Source organism: Pezoporus wallicus, unplaced genomic scaffold (genome assembly GCF_028554395.1).
Source record: "Pezoporus wallicus isolate ANWC-B61680 ecotype Strahan unplaced genomic scaffold, APGP_CSIRO_Pwel_v1 contig_8232, whole genome shotgun sequence".
NCBI lineage: Eukaryota > Metazoa > Chordata > Aves > Psittaciformes > Psittacidae > Pezoporus > Pezoporus wallicus.
In genome coordinates, this window is record NW_026637105.1 from 289,922 (window position 1) to 312,054 (window position 22,133).

Below are 22,133 nucleotides of genomic sequence, written 5' to 3' on the forward strand. Positions count from 1 at the left end.
ATTCAGCTTCCCAAACCCCATGGCATCAGAGATCTCTGGCTGGAGCACCCCAGGCACAAGCTCCATGGGGCAGCTGGCACCGACGCCCCCCCTGCTGCTTGACACAGAGCACCCCAGCCCAGGCCACCCCTTTCCTTTCCTTTGCTCAGGGGCCAGGAATTGCTGGGCACACCGAGGTTTAGAGAGACACCAAATACCTACAGGTGTGTTTCCCAGCGGTTTTCCCATCTGCCTGATGCCCCTCCACACAGCCTCCCATTAACCACTGGGGAAACTGAGGCAGGTGCTGGGAGTCCCTTTCCAAGCAACCCAGGGGCAGAGGAGTCCCGTCCCTGCTGTCCCCGTGCACCCTCTGCACCTTTGCAGCAGCGGGGTCCCCCCACCCCCGCAGGGCTCACTCAGAGCAGAGCAACCTAAAGCCTTTGGTTGGTGAATTATTTAACGTGGTGTTGGAGATCCTGGCACGGGCCCTCTGAGCACTGCGGTCTTGGGGAGCTCTGGGGAACCGCACCATAAAGAGGTTATTTTAATAGACAACAGCAAATGTTATTTACTGGTGCACAGGGACTGGTGCTGGTGAAACTCGCCCCAGGAACCAGCCCGCATCCCCTCCCAGGATGCTGCCCCATCCTGCTGCCACTCGGCCCTCACTGCAGCGAGAGCCGTGTCCATGGAGGCTGCGATCCTGTGAATCCAAGCCCAGTTCTCCCCAGGGAAGCTGCGGGGTCTCCTCTGTGCTCCCCTCCTGCCCTCACCCCCTCTGCTGGGAACGCAGCTCCTGGACCATGGCCCTGGCTGCGCTCAGGGTGCCCCCGGAACGCCTCGGCCCCGGCAGTGGGAGCACCTTGACCTTCACCGGCTGCCTTCGGTTCAGCGTATGCCCAAGGTTTAGGTTTCACCTGGTGACTGATTAAAGCCTCCGGGCTGCGGCGGGGTCAGAGGGAAGGTGACCTGGAAAGGACTGCGGCCAAGGTGGGCCCTTGCTGGAGAGGAGTCGGGGTGGTTGTGGAGTTGTTTCGTTGCTGCTGTGCTCCACCACTGGATGGGGAACATCCAGGCTGGTGTCCCGGGGAGGCACCGGCGGTGCTGTCTGTGGGTGAGGAGCTGCTGAAGGATTCCGTTTTAAACAAAGACGTCACTTCTCTAAACTGTGCCGGAGTCCGAGAGCTGCTCATGAATTAGGGGAGAGGGTTCGTCACCACCAGCTGCCCTCCCCGCTGCATCCGCTTTGGGGCCATGGGGTTGGGGGTCACCACATTAATGCCCACCCCTGCCTCCCAACCCTGGGAACCACGATCCATCGTGGGGCGGGGAGGGTTTGGGATGGAGCCAGGGAGCCTGAATCCGCACGGTGCTGACCCCTCCGTCAGAACCGGCGGAGGTTTTGGGAAGCCACCCCGGGGTCCCGCAGAGCATCCTTCCCATGCGGAGCTAAAGAGGATTCCCGAGGCCGGGCGGTGGCGAGCGGGGAGGCGGTGTGCTCAGAGCCTGCTGCCCCCTCGGGATTGAGCTCCGGTTCCTGGCACGGGCGGGAGGCCGGGATTTGCATCCACAGGATTTCCAGTAAGTTTTGCAGTCCTGGTATGCGGCTGCAGGGCCGCGGGCTGGGAGCGGGGCAGGCGGGAGGGGGGCGAGCCCGGCACCGGAGCAAAGCCTCAGCCTGGCGCCCTGGTCGTGGGGGGACGCTGGGGGTGGCATCGCGGTGGGGAGGATGCGGGCAGCCCCCTCCGTGCCAGGGAGATGGGTTCGGGCCTTGGTGGCCGGGACAGTGAGGGACGGACGAGGCCTCAGGGGACCCGGTGCTGGCGGTGCCCCAGGAGCCGGCGAGCCCCGGGGACAGCAGCAGCGGTGGCGGCGGCACGGGGAGGCTGCAGAGCACCTGCTTGTGCTGGGGCTTGGCCCCGGCCCAGCGCGATGAGCTCCTGGCTCGGTGCTCGCACGCGCTCCGACGAGCAAGAGGCTGGGGCGCTCCGAGGGCTCCATCCCGCCGGGGGAGCCCTGGGGGCCAGCGGGGCTGCTCGGCCCGGCCCCGGCGCTGCAGCCCCGGCTCTGTCGGCCCCCGCCTGTGCTGAGCCCGCGCTCGGAGCGGAGCCAGCACGGCGGGGAGCTGGGGCACGGCCCAGCGCGGCCCCGCGGGAGGAACCGGGACGCTTCCGCCGCAGCGCTGCCTGCAGGGGATGGGTCAGGGCCTCGGCCCCGCTCCCCAGCTCCAAAGGTGAGGCAGGAAGCGGGTTGAGGGCTTCAAGAGAGCTCTGCACCCCTGGCTCTGCGGCTCCAGGACACTTCACACCCAGATTCCTTCCGCGAAGATGCAGGAAATTCCCGCTCCAGCGCTGCTCCCCAGGGGCACGGCTCCTGCTGCAGGTGGGAGCCCAGACCCTGCACCGGGAGAGGCTGCGAGAGGGCAGCTTCACCCCCGCGCCTGGGCGAGGGCTGGCCAAGCACCAAACCCCACCAGCGCCAACCCCAGCCGCGCGGCTTGTGCTGAGCTCATCAGCCCTGAGGAGAAACGGAAACTCAAACCGCTGCTTCCTCATCAGCTTTCACCCCCCCCCCCCCCGGCTCCCTGGAGGCGTCTTGGCTCTGCCACCTCCATCAGCATCCCCTGCAGAGGGTCCCACACGTCCCTCAGCCCTCGGGAACGCGCCCGTCCTCCTCCATCGCCCCCCATCACCCGATTTGCCATCAGGCTCCCTCGGAAGATAACCAAAGTCCTCATGCAGGAGATCTGGCTCCCGTTAGCACCCGAGGTTCACCGAGCTGGGACAGACAAACGAGGTCAGCTCTCTCCAAAACACGCTGCTCTCTCCCCCTGAAATACTTTTTCAAAGAAGCGAGGGCACTCTGGAGCCTCACAGAGCCTTATCTCCATTATTAGCTACACATTAACACAACCGGCATTTACTGCCCATTAAATTCTCACACTCCAGGGCGAGATCTGTCTGCGACCATCGAGGCGATACCGAGCGGGTCAGAAGCAGCGTCGCCGTCAGCTAGAGACAGAGACTGTCGCCGGAAACCTCTCTCCTTCCAGGCGCAGCGCCTCACTGCCGTTCTCCGCCCCGCAAGCGGTTTACTCCTACTGCAACGTGAACCATTCCAGCCCATTCCCAGCTCAGCGCTCACGGGTGCCCTCTCGCGGCCGGTGCCAAGCACGGAGCTTTCACGGGAGGTTCATTTTCCCCCTCCAAGTTCATCATTTCCATGCACAGGAGATGCTCCTCCAGAGCCCTGCCTCTGAATGATGATGCCTGGGAAGGCGCCGGGCTGCAGCATCCCGCTGCTGGCTCGCAGGCACTGCAGGGCCAGGGAAAACACTTAAAACCAAGTAAATGAACTCTTACAAAGGCCAGGAGGTGCAGCCCGTGCAGCAAGGTCCCACGGCCGACTGGAGGAGCCAGCTCCAGATGAGCAGTTTCCAGCAGTGAAGGGCTGGAGAGGAGTTTTCCTTCCTCAAGCAGGACAAAGGGCACCCAGGGCTGCTCCTCACCCCGGGTCCCTGGGCACTGCGGGGGAGCGCACGACACAGATGGGCCAAGGCTCCTCCTCCCTGTGAAACCGCAGCACGCTGAGTGCTGCTGGCAGAGAGCAGCAGGAGCCAGCTCTGGCACCGGCCCCAGCAGGCACCACATGAAGCTGCTCCAGGTCCAAGTGCCAACTGTGTCACAGCGCGAGGCTCTCAGACTCACACCCATGATTAGCTAAGACCTGAGTGAGACTCAGTGACCCAGCACCACTGGGGTACTCACAGTGTGTTCAGTTAAACCTGCCCCAAACCCCTTCCCTGCTGCTGGATGAGCAGGGAAGCTGCAGGGAGAGGCAGTGCAGCCACAGCATCCGCAGCTGAAGGCCTGCACTCAGACACTGATCAGTGCATGGAGCTCCCCTTGCTGTGGGAGGCAGCCACAGAACAGCCCACCTCCCCATTCGAGCCCTCATCCAGCCCACCCTTAAACACTGTTGCTGGTTTCACTACTTCAGTGGGGTATTTTCCAGGGACTGAGGATGCTCTTTGCCTTGGCAGGTTGACACCAGGCCCTGGGCCTCAAAGAAAGCACACACGTTATCTTACAAAGGAGATTTATTTCATTTTATGAAGCTTATATTACATGCAGGGACTGCAGCTGGTACAACAGTTGACAGCAGGGCTGGGGTTTGTCCACACTTCCATTAGTGTTCCTGGAATAAACCAGGCCAAATTAAAGAACCTTTTGCCCTTAGAAAATACAGTCATAATGCAAGGAATGGGGTTTATTTGTTTTCACTTTAATTACTCCTCCCCTGCTCCCTGCCCTCGAGCTGCATGTAGCCAATGCTCTGGCTTACCAAAAAAGGAGGCAGGAGAGGAAAATCTAACACACACATTCCCCCCACTCCCCTAACAAACCACTGAGACGGGAGGACTGAATCTAGCTCTAGTCAGAGAGAAAACACAATACTGGGAATGAAGCTCTTACAACAAACCAGATGCAGCACCCTTTAATAATCGTACTAGGTAAAAACGTTTTACACGTCGTTGTTCAATGAGATGCTACAATCTCCTTTTGACGAGTTCTCTTTCAGGTTTTATAGGTTTGAACAAGCAGCTGAATACACAGAAATTTTGATTTCTAAAAATAAAAATATTGCATTCTTGGCAGTGTCTGTTGGATATTCCCTCATACCCACCAGAGGAAGGTGTACAGTGCACCGGAGAACGCAGCCTACTATAGGCTTAATACCGAGTACAGAGACACAGAAGCAGATGTATTCACCAGACCAGGGCGGGATGGCACATGTCAAGCTGGTACGTGCTCCTTCCTACACAGAGACAACTTGCTCCAAGGTCCCTGCTCAGTCCCCTGTCACTTGTGTGGCTTGGCCATCTGAGGTCTGGTTGGTGGACTGGATGAACATGGGCTGGGTGATGTCCTGGCCTGCAGGCATGGTCACTTGCTGGATCTGATAAAGTTGCTGGCAGAGATGGAAGGAAGGGAAAGAAATGACTGTCAGTTCTCATGACATCCAGCGCCAGCTCCCTCTGAGCAGAACATGGTGCATTAACCCCACAGATTTAGAGGTGGCCTTAACAACAATTCGCAGGTCCAAGTAAAATCCATCCCCCTGAAAAAACAGGCCATGAAATCACTGCTAGACATTTGCTGCTAAATCCTAACAGTCATCCTGTGAATTTCTGATCACAGAATCCCAGACTGGTTTAGGCTGAAGGGATCTTAAAGCTCATCCAGTTCAAACCCCCTGCCACAGACAGAGACACCTTCCACTAGAGCAGGCTGCTCCAAGCCCCATCCAACCTGGCCTCTGTGCCCAGACTGAGGTGGTTAGGACTAAAACAGATCCCACTCAGAGTGCAAGGGACTGGATTAACTGAGAGTGAAGGCAGTAGAACACCGGGAATGCATCTGAATTAAGACTGGCACAGCATCCACTTACGCTGCTCCTGGTCAGGGCTCGCCAGCAGTAGCAGGGTTTTACCAGGATAGGCAGATTTGCTAGAACATGCAGACTTCTGGACAGTCTTTCTAGTCCTTGACTTCAAAAGGGTGTAGTACCCAGGGACTCCAAGTTCTTACCTGTCCATCTGTGAACTGGCTGAACTGCTGCTGCCCTTGCTGGACTTCTGTCTGCGTTATCTACAAGGATAAGAAAAGGATGATCATTGACAGCACTTTGCAGAGGGTCAGAACCCCACTAACAATATTGTGCTGCTGCTTTTCAAGAGCTTTTAGACTCTTTCAAACATCATTACCCCACCACGTGGTAAGATACAGCTTATGCCACCAACCCAAAATCATGCTGGTGCTAATGGCAAGTCAAGAACAAAGGACAAGGGATTCAGGCCTTACAAACCAGACACAAGCATCTCCTGACTTAGAACGTGGCCTTCAGGATCACAGAAAAGCAGCAGCTTTCCTATCCTCTGAAGGCAGAGAAGAATCCCTTAAGAGACCAGCCTCAACAAGAACATGAGAGAACCTTCTGGCAGCAACACTGGTCTTGATGTTTCACCTCTGAAACAGCTTTCCTGAGAGGCTGCACAGCTGCTTCTCCCTCACCCGGCCAGAAGGAGCAGAAGTATAAAGAGAAGGTTGATGAACTGGAGTTTTACTGGCAACCAGCTCAGAAGCAGCGTGAGCTTTGTACAGTGAGACACACACACACACATACATATATGCATGCACCTTTCCCGTACAGGTAAAGGAGGCTTCCTCTACGCTCCTTGCTTCATTACTGTGATGAACGTAAAGGGAAGAAAAAGAAATGCAGGAGACCTAGCCCAAGAGTTGGTAAATTCAACTGGGATTTGCAGTTTCAGGAGCTAGGGAACAACACTTTACCAGTTCATGTCAGCCCTGCTGTTCCCGTGCATACCTGCTGTGCATTGGTTGCAAGCGTCTGGATCTGCCCCTGGACTACCTGGGTGCCTGACACAGGTTGGGCTAAGCGGATATACTGCAGCTGGCCAGCATTCAACTGAACCTGGAGACAAGTGGAGGGGGCAGGGAAAGAAAATTAAACAGGTAACTGTAACCTAAAACACACAAACCTCCCTTCTCGTTTCCACAACAGGAGCCAGAGTAACAGATGACACCGGGAAGCTTCGCTTGATTAACGGTTTAGATGAGTAACTACCACAGACCCTGCCAAGCAAGAGCGAGCTCCACAGAACTCCTGCACATTCCTAAGGTAAACCCCTGAGGAAGCCCAACATTACCTCTTGGTCCAGAACGGGGGTGGTCAGTTAGCAGCTGAAGCACATTAACTGCTCCGTTTCAGAGAGCTTTGAGAACACTTCTTTTTGGTTATGAGAACTGAATTACTATGATGTAGCACTTCACATAAAGAAAGCTGCTAGGAGCTAGCTGCACATAATGACACTCCTATCATATCCTGCCAAAGAAATATTACAGAATATATGGGATATTTTCACATAAATAAAGAGAGCAGAGATGACAAAACCCAAGGATATATTTGGAAGCTTTTAATGCAGCTCTCTGCCAATATACATCAACCCCCACCTGGCAAAGGCCGGCACTTTCTGTGTTGATGCTTTGTGTACAACACTGAAACACAAATTTATTTCCTACAACCCTGATCTTGCAAGGTGAGATGCTTGGGGGTGTGGGATACGAAGACATTGTCATCATGCTAACCTGTGATATAAACAGCTAATACACATCCGAGAAGCAATAAAAGGGTCACAGTATGATTGATACTACAGTTGAGTTTTTCATTTTGTGTTATTTAACTTCAGGACTTTTAGATGTCTTAAGGTTAATTATATACAGAAAAAGGTTTTGAGTTTTCTTCATTTTACAAAGGGGAAAGAAGGACATACAAAATACTTCACAAACCACTCACTGACCAAGATTCAAGTGCCTAGAACTCAGTCTTGACATTTACACAGAGGCTGCTGACTTCACTAGCCGTGGCTAAAAGCTCCAAGATTATTTCAAGAGCAAATAAACTGCACATGAACATCAACATTTCAATAAAGAATTTGTTTCTGCACTGAGATCTGCCAGCAGATTTTGTTTTTCACACTGGGGGCTTCCTGCTTCCATTTTAACTACACCATGAACTGAATGGGTGAAAAGCGATTCAGAAAGCGTTCCATCAGCAGTGAGAGCCCGCTCCAAAGCCCAGCGAGGTCTGGTGAGACACTGGTTAAGTCTCAAACAAAATTAATGTAGTCAAACAAGTGATGACCATTTCACTGACACACACACTTCCTCCCAGGTTGTCTCAGTTTGTAAGCCACCTCTCCACAGGCAACCCGTGGTCCTAACTGGTAAATCACAGCAGAGATGGGCACATGGGATTAGTGCATGTGGGAAACCAGCAGAGAACATTGGTGAGATTCTCTCAACACTCCTGCAGTCGCCAGAGGCAAGACCAGCTTCATGAGAGTTGTGAACTGTCACATTAGTGTTATGAAAGATTCTTTGCTAAACCCTAACACATACCAGAGAGAAAAGGAACTATGAGAAGACAGTACTAACTACAAGAAGAAAGGAAACCCAGAAACCCAAGGGAAAAATCAGACAAGCACAGCAGGAAGAGCAGAATAGGCAGCAGCACTGAAGAGACCAAGGGCTGAAATTCTCACGAATCAAACAGGTCAGGGCATTACAAAGCATGTAGCAAACACACAGCTCCATGTCCTATTTTACTTCACTCTCTGAAGTGAGCAATGGGAAGATGCTTCCTTCAGCACAAACTTGATTCTTCAACACGTTGCGATTACGAAAAATTCTCTTTATTACAGTGCAAACAGCATCCCTGCTAGATCCAGAAGTGTGAATTGTGACTGTTTCATTAAGACACTGTTCCAAAGTTGCTCTGTTTTGGAGTCCTACAACTGTCAGAGACCCAAGTGCCCCCAAAGACAAAAGATACTACACTCAGCAGTGTAAGGAGCTTCTGAGGACCAGCTACATACTCTTAGATGCTCTCAAGCAAGAGGAAAGTAGAAACACATGCTTGGCCAAAAGCAGACACTAGAGAAGAGTCTCCAGTCTCACACTCCTAAAACGTGGGACCACTTGCAATGGGATCTACCTATGCAGAGAACAGCTCTTTCAGCAGGTTACAGCCCCCTCACTATAAAGAATCCCTTCTCCTAGTAGATGTCCAATCCTCCTCCTTTTAGTGAGTTACAGAATTCACTGGAGACAGCTGGAAAACAAGACTGAACTGTTCCTTTTACTGCTGAACCAAAGGAGAATGCTGCAATGTTCAGTGCTGTTCTAACGGACTCGCTGAGGCTGGAGGTGGAGATCTCTTTCCAAAATGCTCTGTAGAACAAGTATCTCAGAGAGACTTTCATAAGAAAGGAAAAAAGATGTAAAAAGAAAGGTAGAGAAGATCACAGGGAAGAAAAAGGTCGTCCATAGTAAAGCACTGTATTTGACAAGCAATTCGCTTCCTTTCTGACCAACACCTTAAGCCAAGCAGCAGGAATTAGCTGGAGACTTCAAGAGGTGAAAAGAATTTGGAAGTGGGTAGGAAAAACCTGGCAACACTCACAACTGAAACTTTCTTCAAGACGCTGTGACAAAGCACAAGCGCTTCCAGCCATAGGGAGTGAAGCTCCACAAGTCTTGAAGAGCAGCACTGCTGTGAAAGCTCAGCTTAATAACAGAAATCAAAGGCAAAGTGAAATGTTGGTCTTGGTCACTCGCTCTGACCTTTGGCTGCTGGTTAAGTACACACAACTGCACAGATTTTTCTTTAAGAGGTGTGAAATTTTCCAGATGGGAACCAAAAGACCTGGCTTTGTTGTGAATGGAAGTTACACAGAGGGGGGAAAAAATGTGACTTTTTTGACCCACGTGTTTACCTAGGACACATGCCAGAATGTCACTGCTGATGGTGGGTACTCAAAATCCCTTTCTTACAGCCACAGCAAGTCTATATTGATGTGAAAGTGAAGAAGTATCTTCTGGCTTTGCAAAGCTGTTCCTTCAACCAGCCCAAAGTACTTGTAGAACTACTTCTTGTAGAATTTTATTAATAACTCACAGATGGCACCTCTCCCACTCAGTCTGCCCAGTCATGACTTCAGATTGCAGAGGCAGAACCAAGTAAAGGCAAAAGAAGTCAATTATGCTTTATTGAAACCATGCTGGAGTAAAGAACTGAGGTTTATCCAGGAAATTCTTATTGCTTCCTAATCGTAGCCATTTCACTCAGGGGCAAGTGCTGGGGGTGGGCAATGTGCCTACACTAGTGGGTAGATTTATTTCCCTCTTCATGTCACACCTGGTTAGTTTTCCTCTCTAAGTGCAGGAAACACACCACTCAATCCAAACTTGCTCTTCCAGTTAAAAAAGCACACGTCTGCAGTCTCGTGCCAGAACACCAGCAGACAGTTTGCTCTCAACACTGTGAGACATTTCTCCTGGCAAAGCCTTACCGGGATTTGCTGGATTTCTCCTGTGTTGGTGATGATCTGCTGCATGACTTGCATGGTCTGCCCCGTCCCGCTCTGAGCCTGCTGGCTCTGGCCTTGCGGCTGGGCCTGCACTATCTGTACCTGCTGGCCTTCTCCGACCTGCATCGTCACAGGGGTGGTCTGTATTCAAAACAAGGATAAGGACCAAGCAAGACTGAACATGAGCAAAACAGCCACAGCATACAAGGATTACAACAGACAGATTGCTTCCCAGACCCACTGTTACTTGTTGATCCATAAATCACCACAAATGGAAGCCAGGATCTAGATGATCCTTGTTAGTGAGGTATCTGAACACCTGGTTGTGAACAGAACACACACTTTTGGCCTATACTCGCTGTTCTGAGCAGTGAGAGCAGGACACTGCAGTACACACATGGGTGAGGTGAGGGTTTCACCAGCTACACTGACCTGCAGAGCCTCTGAATGCTGCTCATGGCTCACCTGCCCTTGCTGAGGCTGGGCGATGATGATCTGTCCTGGCTGGATGGTAGTTGTAGACGTGGTGGTCTGCTGTCCTTGCTGTTGCCCCTGAACCTGCACTGCAGCAGGCTGCTGGGCAAGGGTGAAGTAATACTGCACAGGCTCAGCTGGGGTCACAGCCTGACGTACCTCTTCCTGCAGCAGAAGTAAAAGCCAGGTAAACAGGGAGGGAACAGATCCATATCCAAGCCCTCCCCAGCTGGAACATCTGCCCCCTAAACACAATCTATGGGAAAATACCTTTAATACCTCGTTTGAAACAGTTTAACCAAATAAATATGAAATTATAAATCAAAACAGGGTTTCCTTATTTAGTCCAGCTATGGGGGTATCAAAACCATTTCCAGTACCCTCTGTATAATATGCAGTCACCAATTTCATTAAGAGAAGCAAATGAGTAAAATTACCATAGCCGAAATCCACACAACTCCTTACCAATGAATTCTATCATCGCCTGTTACCTTAACTCAGAATGAATTGCAAATGCACCAGAAGACTTATGAAGCCTCATCCATTACCAAACCCTTGTCTTAGCCTAACACAAATCTCAATCTAGCTCTGACATTAAACCCCTGGGAATAAAAGCCACGTACTTCATGTACCCTGTTGTGCCTTTATTTAAATCCAGCTTCTCCAGAATGGTAACAATTTCATCTTGTACCATAGCTTAGCAGCCTGATTCTGCTGGTGGCGGGAGTATCTCAACAGTGTGAAGAAACAAAAGGCTCTGCTCTAGCTCACTGTCAGAAGCACAGGCTGATGCTGCTGGTTTGTTTTATTTAAGTATGTCTTTAGAAGGGAAAATCCCCTTGTGATTAACAGAGTTTTAGGCACAGAAGTGGATTTTCAGAGCTGATGTGAAGTGCAAGCTGTTAACGCTTAAGAAGCCAAACTCTTAAGCTCCTCAGAGGAGCAGCCAGATCCTGCACACATGGAAGCTGCGGACACAGACGTTCACTCCATGGCAGAAGGCGTAAACAATCCTCTCCCAGCCACCTCGAGTTCACAGCTGAGAGTGTAGGATGTTTACACGTGCTACAACATGGTAGTTCGCACTTACACCAGGCTGCTTGGCTCCCCTGTGTTAAATGAGGCTTGTTCATGGGTTACCTTCAGTATATCCAACTGGACAGGAGAAGAAAAATCCACATTACACAAGATCAATACATGTTGGCTAGACGGGCATCAGGCTTGAGTAAAAGCCTCTTTGCTTAGATGCAGGTCTCTCAGAGACAGCAACTAAAGGAAAGACTTACTATTGGGAGGTTTTTAACAGCCTACAGAAAATCACCCCCCAAAGATGAAGCTGCTCACAGTTGGCTGTAATCAAGATGCAACTTCTAAGCTTGGCTCTCAGAGCAAACATTGATACTATCCCATGGTACTGCACACCACTGCAATCAGATACTCACCACACTTCCTACATATGGGAGCTTGCTGATTATTCCCATTTGCTTCATCAAATCCTTTGGGGAGGGATTAATAACAAATTTAAAATATATATTCAACAAGCCATATCTCAGTCAACCACAAACTGCACGCATAGGAGAGCTGTGTCTGCTTCTGTATACCCCAGTCCTCAGACATGTTATTTCTAGAGTGCTCCAACCCTTCATTCCTAGCTGAATCCCGTAGCAACTAAAGCAACTGAATACTTCTGTAAGCATCTATTCCAGGCTAAGCTGCATTTGCTACAGGCAAAAATGGCTTTAAATCCAAATCTGCTTGAACTACATTGTATCACATCATTTACATATTTTATTTTCCAGCCATGGCTTCAGTTACCAGAGCAACATAACAGTAATGGTTTCATTCCCAGCTCTTCCACGTAACTACCACTAACTTGTCAAACAGTGGCAGAGAGAAAACACAGACTGTGCCCCCAGGCAGAGGTGCAGGCTGCGAGCCTACGGGCAGCCACTTTTCAACGCTCTTGAGGCAAAGGAGTGTCTTCCACTGCAAAGTCCTAACTACATTCTTATCAGGCAGCTGCTTCTTCATTAAACTTCCCTTCCAACAGAAGCATTTCTCATGACACAGCAGTGCTCACAGCCAGTGGATGTATCAGTGACAGACAGATCTCTAAAGCCTTTTTCAAACCAAAACCCAACAGTGTTTCACTGCTGATGCTGTGCAATCCAAAAGACTGATGTATCATCAAGACACGTTAACCAAGCAACCTACATGCATCTAACGCACTACTAAAATACTTCAGGCATTCATTTGAATACAGAACTCGAATGTTCCATAATCAGAACATTCTGATGCGAGTCAAAAAACTCCAGCAAGAAGATATGGGCAATGTTCTCCCTCCCAAACATGGAGTACTTCTAAAAATAGCTCTACAAAGTAGAATAACCAAACGAAGCACCTAAAAGAACTGAATCTGCAATGTCAGAATTAACCTGTGCTATCTCAGGCTGCTTACAGAGCAGAACAAACCAAACGTGGGTTTTCTTTCACCCCCCGTGAAGTGAAGCATCATGAGCAGCTGTGCAGGCTATGCTTCATTTTTGATGTGATACAGAACTCATGATCTTTGGCTAAATCATCTCTGCTGCAGGGAGAAAACAGGGAATGCGGGGAAGGAACTGTGCCACGCTCCCGTATGTGATGCTCCCTGTTATGTGCAGAGCAGAGCTCCAAGCACACCCAGAATGAAGCCTTGGGATGCTGCTCACTTTAATCCCAGCTGACTGCAGCAGCAGCATGGCCTGTCCTGCCTAGACTGTGACACAAAAGGTGTTTTCCTTGCCGGGAAGATGTTTTCCAGCTTCTCCAGTGGCACTCACTTGGGAAGCTAAAGGACCACTTTGGATTTTTTCAAGGACTAACACACTGCAAACCTTCCAAAGCAGCAGAAAACCAGTTGAAGGAATTGTAACAATCACTGAATTGGTGACCTTTCAGCAGCAAAACACCACATTTTTAGGTGAAGGAGAGAAATGAGTCCACCAGGAGCTGTGTCTGAAGCAGCAAGACCGAGCTTCAACCCCACCTCATTGCCTTTTCAGCACTGTCTCAAGCATGGAGGGAAACAAATGCTTTGTAAAGCAAGCAGCTTGTGAAATTTCAAAGACCCTGTGCTCAGATGAGTGTGGCAGCCTGCTGCTGTAAACATCCGACTGAAAGCTCCCTTAACACCTTAAAGCTTCCAGTCAAGGATGTTTACAGTAGCCAGGACTGCCCCAAAGGAAGCAGAAGCAAAGGAGCCTTTTTCTCCCTTTACAAGTTAAAGGATGTAGCTTCAGCACACTTTCTAAAGTTAGTTCTTTAACACTGGCAATATTGGGCATGAGAATTATTTAGCAGTTTTCGTCCCCATGTCCGACTTCTGTCAATCTCCTCTCAAGCTCTATTTCTACTAAAAATCTGAAGAACACGAAAACTACTGTAAATACACATGTAAAAGAGAGAGGCACAAACCTCATGTTTAATCTGATCCTGTACTGTTTTATCAACTCTGTTTAACTACAGACTGAAGTCACCCCAAGGAAAGGACAAGCCATAAGGCCTGTTTGTGTCTCACCTGCCGCTTTGGAGGCTTCAGTTCGTCTCTTGGAACAATATCAATAAGAAAGTCAAACTGGTCAAACTTTGTAATGGCCATGGCAATGTCATTCCTCTAGGAAAAAAAAAAACAACAGAGAAAGACATTCTTCAGCTTTAGAAGTCAGGTTTGCCTCTGGATAACTAAAGTTAGAGCTTGTTAACTGAGTCAAGTGAGGCCTCCAAGATGCGCAATAGAAGGTGCTTTTACAGCCGTCTACTCACCCACCAGGCCCCATCAGGCTGTCTACAATATTACAGCTGTAATTCACCACTGAGGGCTCATGACAACCACCATAAGCCTTTTAGCACATTAAAAAACAGGGCAAATTCTTCTAAAAAAAAACATTTTAAAACCCCAAAGTGAGCTAAAATGAAGCTTTACTGGATGGGTGCTCCATGGAGCAACGTCTGCAGAGCCTCTGAGCTAGGCAGGGATTAAAAGAAAGAAAAAAATTAAGTATTACAGGATCTTATTCAAGGCAGGGGAATCCCAAGAGATGCTGAGAACAAGCTTCAGCATGTGGATGGGCAAAATGGGCAGAAGAAAGCATGAAGATTAAAACGCACTCAGCAAACTGGCCAAACATGTATCAGAAAAAGGATGTGCAAGAGCCAATGAGCTTCTGTGAAAAACTGGCAAGGTAAATGTCTGCTCCAAGCAGCTTGTAACTTTGCTTTCATACCGTGCCTGAAAAAGAAATCTAAAGAATAGCATTAGGTCAAAGCATTAAGGACCTGCATAAACAGTAACCCAGCAATAAGTCATCACTTAAATGTATATGCTTAAGATCTGAAAGAACCCCCATGATAAAAAAGCTGAATTTCTTAATAAAACCACAACAAAAGAAGTACTGTGTCATTTTAAAACCCCTGCAAGCCTTTTTACAAAGCTGGGCTAATTGAAGAAGCTGTTAAAAGTCTCATTAGCGGAAGATAAATCTGTAAAGCATATATGTATTATATATATACATGTATATGAACAAGATTTGAGACACAGATGCCCATGCTGCCTGATGAGGAGGTGAAATCTGAAAGACCATCAACCTTCTCGCTTTGTGCTAGTTGACATTTCTAAACCTCACACTGACTTTGGCATTTAACTGCCAAAGAGTGATCACACACAAAGCCTGAGAGACTTCCTTTGTTCTGCAGGCAGCACGTGTTACAGAAGTGTCTTCACCAGGAAGAAAACTTGGCCTGAACAGACACAGCTCCTGTTCCATTCTCCCTGCTGAAAACTGGCTTCAATCCAATCTCCTCGGGAACACACTTCCATAACTCGGACCACTCCAAGTTTTCTTCCCAAGTACTTGATAAGCAGCAACTGCATTTCTGCAGCTGGACTGACCATGTGGAGAGCAGCTGCTGGAGAAGGCAAGACAGCAACAAAACCTGAGACAATTCAAGGTCTTGCACATTAGGATCAAGTTTTAAGTACAATTCTGAAATAAATGGACCCATCCAAGCTTGAAAACTGTTAAGAGGAGGTGCCCAAGTCAGCACTTCTACTTACAAAGCATCTTCATCATGGAATATCTATCAAACACATCCTCTGACAGTGACTGTGTTAAAACCTGAATTAAGCAAGTAGCATTAGCCCAGTTTACTGAGGATTGAGTGGCTGGATGCCAATAGGACAACTTTGGACTGAAATCAGATGTGTCTCTTTGCCACCACAGCAATCTCAGTGCCAGGGTACAGGAGCGTGACATGGTCCTGAATTTCTCACCTCTGATCTGAAGGCCTGAACTGATTGTTGGTGTAGTTTCAATTCTTAACCTTAAAGAGTTACAGTTTACTCCTGAACCACTAAAATATGACTATTATTGAGGGCCCCTCAATCCAGAAGAAACAGTCATCTGTCCCAGAGGAGGGTTTTTTTGTTTTCATCTCAATTTAGCCATACAATCATCTACAAGTTTACATTAGAACTACTACTGAAAACCCAATCAACCCCAAGTTGACCACCACAGCTACCCAAGTCCTCACAGCAGGTCAGTTAGCTCACAGCTGCAGCTCTGGTTTGGTTTTGCTGTTGTTGCTTACAGCATTTCGGTTGCACTGCGCCCTGTACGTGGTACACAGGTTTGTACTGGTAAACACAGACACTAAAGGTACTGTCCACAAAACATGCTTCATATTATGGAAACAAAGAGCTGGGAAGTTGGTGAAGCAGCTGAAGGCTGGGTGGGAGCAGCTCTGTTACCTGCAGCGTCCTGCGCTTGTTATCCTCTGTGTGTATCCACGCTCGCAGAGTCAGTTCTGTTATAAATATCTGGGCAGCCTTTGCAAACAGCACCGGAGCTTCTGCGCTGATCATCTGCAATCAGAGTCCCAAAGAGTCACCACATGCCAGTTAAACACACTGTGAACAGGATTCGGCATCTAAAGTTTGCCATCCAAGACTGCTTCCTCTGGTCAAATGTCAGCTCCATGAGGTCATGGAGACCCTGTCAGCCTTTAAAGGATGACTATAAAGAAGATGGGAACTCCCTTTGCACAAGGGGTCACATGGAAAAGACAAGGGGTGATGGGCACAAGTTATTCCCAGGGAGATTCTGACTAAACACAAGAGGAAAATTTTTCCCAGTGAGAACAACCTGGAATAATCTCCCGAGGGAAGTGGTAACTCCCCAACACTGAGCACTGTTAAGATTCACTGGACAGGGTGCTGGGCCGTCTAGTCTAGGTCATGCTTTGCCTAGTTAGGTTGGACCAGATGATCCTTGAGGTCCCTTCCAACCTGGGATTCTAGGATTTGATGGTTCTATTGTACTTCGTTATGGCCAGTAAACAGCATCAGTGCACATTCACCAAGATGGTGTCGAACAGCAGCTTCTCCTAGCAGTGTCCTGGCATGTACATAAGGGATTTGGCAACTGAAGAGGACAGACTGAGGGCTCATTGTAAAACCTGGCCCTCACTTTATCGTTACATTTCTGTAGTTTGGAATGAACACCAACCTGCTCTTCTGCGACTCCGTAACTGCTGAAACTGCAAAGGAGGTTTGGAGGCCTGAGCAAGGACTCTGCCTCCTCTCCAAATTCCTGTTCCTTAAAAAGTCTCTAGCTCAAGTTTACTCAAATTAAGCACTTTCATTATTAGCTGGCTTGGCATTCCTGCTTACTTCTAGTACAGCCTTCTGATTAAACAATGTTCCAGGCCAGAAACTTGCCCTGCCCTACAAATCTCCTCTTCCTCTTCATCAGCAAAAATGTGGCACTCATTTGGTTCAGACACAGATCTGGGACCTCAGGCCTGGGTTTGTTCCCTTCCCAGATGAATGAATGGCTCGCTTGTACAGGGAGACAACACACACCTCCTTCAGGATCTCGTTCAAGTGTTAAAGATTGTCCTAACAGAAGGATGGTGTCAAACTGGGAAAAACAAGAAGGCAGTGCAGCTTTCATCAGTGAATGCACTTGTTATGGTCATCAGTCACACGTCAAGGGCTCAGCTCCAATACCGGTATCACACCCCTGTAACCCGCCTGAAGTACTACCTGTTTTTTCCATAAAACTTGAAACTGTAGAGCACAGGGTTAAGGGCTATCACTTCATAAAGCTTTATAGAGGGAAGAAATGGGAGAAACACAGAGGACACATGAGCAAAGACAAGCAAGCGCTAGAAAAAAACAGGAAATATCCAAAATTACACAGAAAACTGATCTTTACCAGCAGAAAGCAAAACTGACAGAGTCTTGCAAAGCTCCCAAATCAGTCTGCTTTCCCAGCTCTGTTTAATTACACACCAGCTACTACTGCATTCAAGGCAACTGTTCGAGTGTGCTTTAAAATAATAATAAATAATGCTGGTAAGAAATAATGAATTGCAAGGAATTGCTACAATATCCACCAAAGGATTAGCAAAAGTCCAGAAAAACCCATGAGTCTACCTTCACATCTTCATCTAGTTTCATTATCTTCTTAATCCGAGCCAGAGGGAGTTCTTGAACCCTGAAGTCTTTCTGCAGAGAGATGCACATTTGAGAGACACTTTACTGACACTTAACTTAAAACAAAGGTAAAATACAAGATGTCAGAACAAGTCTGAATTGACCAGAACTGGCTAACAGATTTATACAAATAACTTATTTTCTGTGAGGCAGAGCAGATTCTCCTCAAGCCTGAGAATTCTCATCTGCTTTTCTGTATTTGGTACTGATAGAATTCTGTTAAATCTCCTGTCAGACATTTGTATTTACTATTTCATCTCAAAGCTGCAGCCATTCTGCAGAACAGGATGTTTCTGATGTTAGACATTTCTGCATCTATTTATATTTGAGGCAACTAATTCAATTAAGTGTCTTGGGACCCGGAACCACTGGAATTTACCAAAAGCCACAAGAGAAAATGAAGGCAAACAAAAGCTATGTGGGGGCCACAGGATGAAATCTTCTGGGCTTTATTTCCACTTCCCCATTGCCCGATACCAATTTTGGTGTTAAAAACCTTGCAGAAGTCTCCTCCATAGAAATCTCTTTTCCTGTTTTTAGCTGGATTTCTCACTGTTTTCCAGCATCTGTTGCTCACTCCAAGTGGTGCAGCGCTGGGTTCAGGGATGGAGAGTGAGTGCTGCACTGAATACTCCTGCTCTGCTCAGCTGTTAGCACGTACCCAACAGGAGCAGCACTGGAAATACCATGACATGTCCCTTGGAGAGATCCTCTCTGCAGAGCTCTCGGGGTGAGGGAAACTGCTGAGCTTCACTATGAGCAGTGCTCTGCCTCCTCTGAAGGGACAGAGAGGAATACAATAATACAAATCCACAGTGTGCTGTACCAGGAGCCTCTTAAAGAGTGAGAAAGGCTGAGCTGATGCACCACTGCATCAGGAATGAAGGGTCCCTTCAAACAAAGGGCTTTGAAAACACATCTTCCCTTCTTCACCAAAATGTTATAGAAAACTCCTTTCTCCAGGGAAGGAAGCACTGTGAGACAAGGCAGTGAAAGAAAAGAGAGAGGAAAATCCAGAACTAATCTGAGAGGTGGGGACATTTCCGCCTGGTGGCGTGCTGAGGGCTGCCTCATCCATTGCTGATCACAGAAGTTTGGAAGGATTTGGGGGCAATGAGAAGAGGGCAGCCAGGGCTGGGACCTGTGTTTGAACACAGAGCGTGCTCAAGGTGGCATTTTCAACCAGTAACCGTCACACAAGCAGTGTAAGGGGCTCCAGGGCATGGAAACACATGCTGAAGAGGGGGGTGTTACATTTTTTGGTTTAGTTTTTAACATTTTTTAAAGGTTCTTTCCTTTTTCAAGAGCCTGGTGAGCTTTGAGCAAGCCTTACAGACAGATGAGGACAAAGTGTCTTGTCTGTGAAGCTCTTAACAGCCTTAAGCACATCAACTTCTATGACGAGCCGAGCTGCAAGCAGAGCTGCACAGGTACAGCACCATTAACATCTTCAGGGAGGAAAGGCAGTGGGAGAAATGAGAAAAGAATTAAAGCTCCTTTATTCCTTTAAGGCAGACAGGCAAACGCCACATAAATCACCGTTAGCACACAAGCATGGTGGGGAAGGGAAGCACGACCAGCACTGGCCACCTCCCAGCACAACAAACCTCACACACCAATTCTTCATCTTTTCTTTTTCCCAAATTAGGTCTCTTCTAACTCCCCGCAGCGCTGGGAAGCTCCTTCCAGCCTGGTTCTGTTTCCCATTTCTCCAAGCCCAGGCTAGAACCCTTTCTGCTGTGGTGGGCAAAGAAGAGGGAACTCCGGTTTGGACTTCAAAAGCAGCTCCCATGTTTTTTCCTCTGAACTGTAGCTACAAGTGGCACATGACACAAACCCAGACAGAGCGTGCCCCAGAAAGCAGGTTTCCATCAAACAGCTCTGACCTCTACTATAGAGCACATGCAGAAGAGGCTGGAGATGGAAATGGTGAGACAGTTTTAAGTTTACTTACGTCCACATCCATGGGATGCCAATACATTTCAGGATTTATTACACATGGATGTTTCGCAGTTATCCTTTTTCCTTTCCAACTACTGTCCCCAGTGCAATATTCCTAGCTTGCAATGCAATAAATTCACACGACAGTTAAAAATGAAGCTGCCCATACTTGATAAGCTGCATAATAAACCTCTTTCATGTGGGGATGAAGACAAACTACAGCTCTTGAACACAAGAATTCGCTGTGCTCAAAGAGGAAAGTCATTAATTCTGGTTATACATACAAATTTCTACATCTGTTTCTTTAATCAACTATCTATGCACAGCCTGAAAAAAGCAGCTTATCTTCAGGCTGGGGGATTGGGGTTTTCACTTTGAAAAGCCCGTCTTCCACTGGAGCTCTTTTGTTTTGAGCTCCATTAGAAGCATTGGAGTGTGCTGTCAGGACCACTGTATCACACAGTACGATATCAGTCTCTCTTGAAAAGTCACTTTTATTATATGCCCTTGTTCTCAGGCACATCTCTTTTGGGGATGGAAAAAAATAGAAGCCACTTAGTCCAATTCTTCTTCGCAGCCTATACAGGATTTTTCTAATCAGATGTCTTTAAATTAATAAAGCCTGTGATAACCATGCACTTGGCATTCAAGTGATTTTCAGATTTTTCAGGCTTGTCAAAGGAGATGTTTCTAGAAGAGGGCACAAGAGTTCTACGCAACAGCCTAAATCTCAAAATTCATTTACAAAATTGGAACTGTCATTAGCCAAGTGTTTGAATTTCTGAAGGGGAAAGGACTAAGCGGCATTTTGGACAGTAACATCTCCCAGGGTGTGCTGACATGGCCTGTCCTTCAGCACAGACAATGCTGATTCCTCATTTACATTGGAGTGTGAACAGTAGTTAAACAGCCCATGGAGTATAACCCAAGGTGTATTCTCAAACCCTTCAGCCTCTGGAAGCTAGAACAGCACATGGCAGCTACACACCATGTAGCTATTTTAAAATCACTTCCCTTTCCTTTGCAAACAGCAGATAACTCCTCTGCAATTCTCCAGGCAGCAGCCATGGTCCTCAGGCAGCCTGTTAAAAGAGCCTTCAGAATAAGCTCTGTTGTCTGGCTCAGTCCAGAACGAGCTGAAGGTACACCTGGTGCACATCATTTTGCTATGAGCCTGAGCCAGCCCTGAGGTGTACACAGCAACTGGATCCCACGAGCAGCAGGGATTTTCAAGCTGAATTATCTTGCTCACAGGCATTAGCAGGCACTTTTCAGTATCAGTTCTCCAGGAGAAAGGCAATGGACGAGGACACTCACCACAGTCAGGTTGCGTATCTCCTCCATGACGCGCGGCCAGAAGGACTGGAGGCTTTGCTGGGCATCGCTGTTCCCAGCTGTGCCAAAGCCACCGTCCGCAGACATCCTGGGAGCTGGGAGAGAGAACAACACATGTTAGCAGTGAGGGAGGGGGGGAGGCAAAGGCTCCCCGAGATCCCCCCAAGCCCCAGGAACACAGGAAGGGGGGGATGCATGCTACATCATGCTACAGCAACAATGCAGACACTCACAGGCTCCAGAGCTGCGTTTAAAGTTTTATTTATTTTTCCAAAGATTGAAAAAGAACATTAAAAAAAGATATAATTGAAACAAAAAAACAGTCTATTCCCCTCTCGGAGCTCTGCGTTTCCACAAGGAGTTACAGAACATAACTGATGCCCAGTCACAGCTCCCACTCCAGTACACACCTATTGTAAAATCATTTTCCTCTTGCTTGTGCAGGATGTGGCAGTAAATCTCCTTCAAGCTGAAACCAGAATGTCAATGTCAGCCTGATATTATAGTTAAGAAGTGAAATGAAACAGTTGATTCTGTGCCTATTTGAAAGGTGTCAGTTTTTGTGGCTTGATGCTAAATTTACAATACCTCTTCTCCTTGAGTACAATCAACAGGAGGAATTAAGAGTCTGTATAATGCAGAGTGTCAAAAGCACAAAGTGAGATTTAAAATTCAAATCTTAATTGAAACAATTGTAAAAGCCCCACAGCTGTCATTCAGTGCTCTGCAAGTGCAGGCTGCTCAGCAAGCCTGGCTGTTATTAAATATACACTGGACGTTGCCTGTGCATGAAGATGTGTATCGTTGCAAATACTGTTATTCACAGTGTGTATCAGTGGCAGCAGGAGAAAACAGAGCGACAACAACAGTGCTCAGGCTTGCCCCGTGCCTGTGCTGAGCTGCAGGGGG

General features: G+C 48.2%; 1 protein-coding gene across 3 annotated transcripts in view; it reads right to left on the reverse strand.

The window, feature by feature from the left end:
- Positions 1 to 4,063: 4,063 nt before the first annotated feature.
- The window catches only part of NFYC (nuclear transcription factor Y subunit gamma), a 31,545-nt gene continuing 13,475 nt past the window's right edge, over positions 4,064 to 22,133 (reverse strand). Inside the window, exons 2-10 of one of the 3 annotated variants that reach the window (XM_057403449.1) lie at positions 21,207 to 21,319; positions 17,889 to 17,960; positions 16,200 to 16,313; positions 13,971 to 14,066; positions 10,403 to 10,576; positions 9,920 to 10,078; positions 6,373 to 6,480; positions 5,574 to 5,633; positions 4,064 to 4,953 (exon numbers count right to left, since the gene is read on the reverse strand). In XM_057403449.1, coding sequence (XP_057259432.1) covers positions 4,834 to 4,953; positions 5,574 to 5,633; positions 6,373 to 6,480; positions 9,920 to 10,078; positions 10,403 to 10,576; positions 13,971 to 14,066; positions 16,200 to 16,313; positions 17,889 to 17,960; positions 21,207 to 21,311 — 1,008 coding nt within the window. In that variant the 5' untranslated portion in view covers positions 21,312 to 21,319 and the 3' untranslated portion in view covers positions 4,064 to 4,833. The remainder of the gene's footprint in view (positions 4,954 to 5,573; positions 5,634 to 6,372; positions 6,481 to 9,919; positions 10,079 to 10,402; positions 10,577 to 13,970; positions 14,067 to 16,199; positions 16,314 to 17,888; positions 17,961 to 21,206; positions 21,320 to 22,133) is intronic. The other 2 variants (XM_057403450.1, XM_057403451.1) reach the window with 2 other exon arrangements.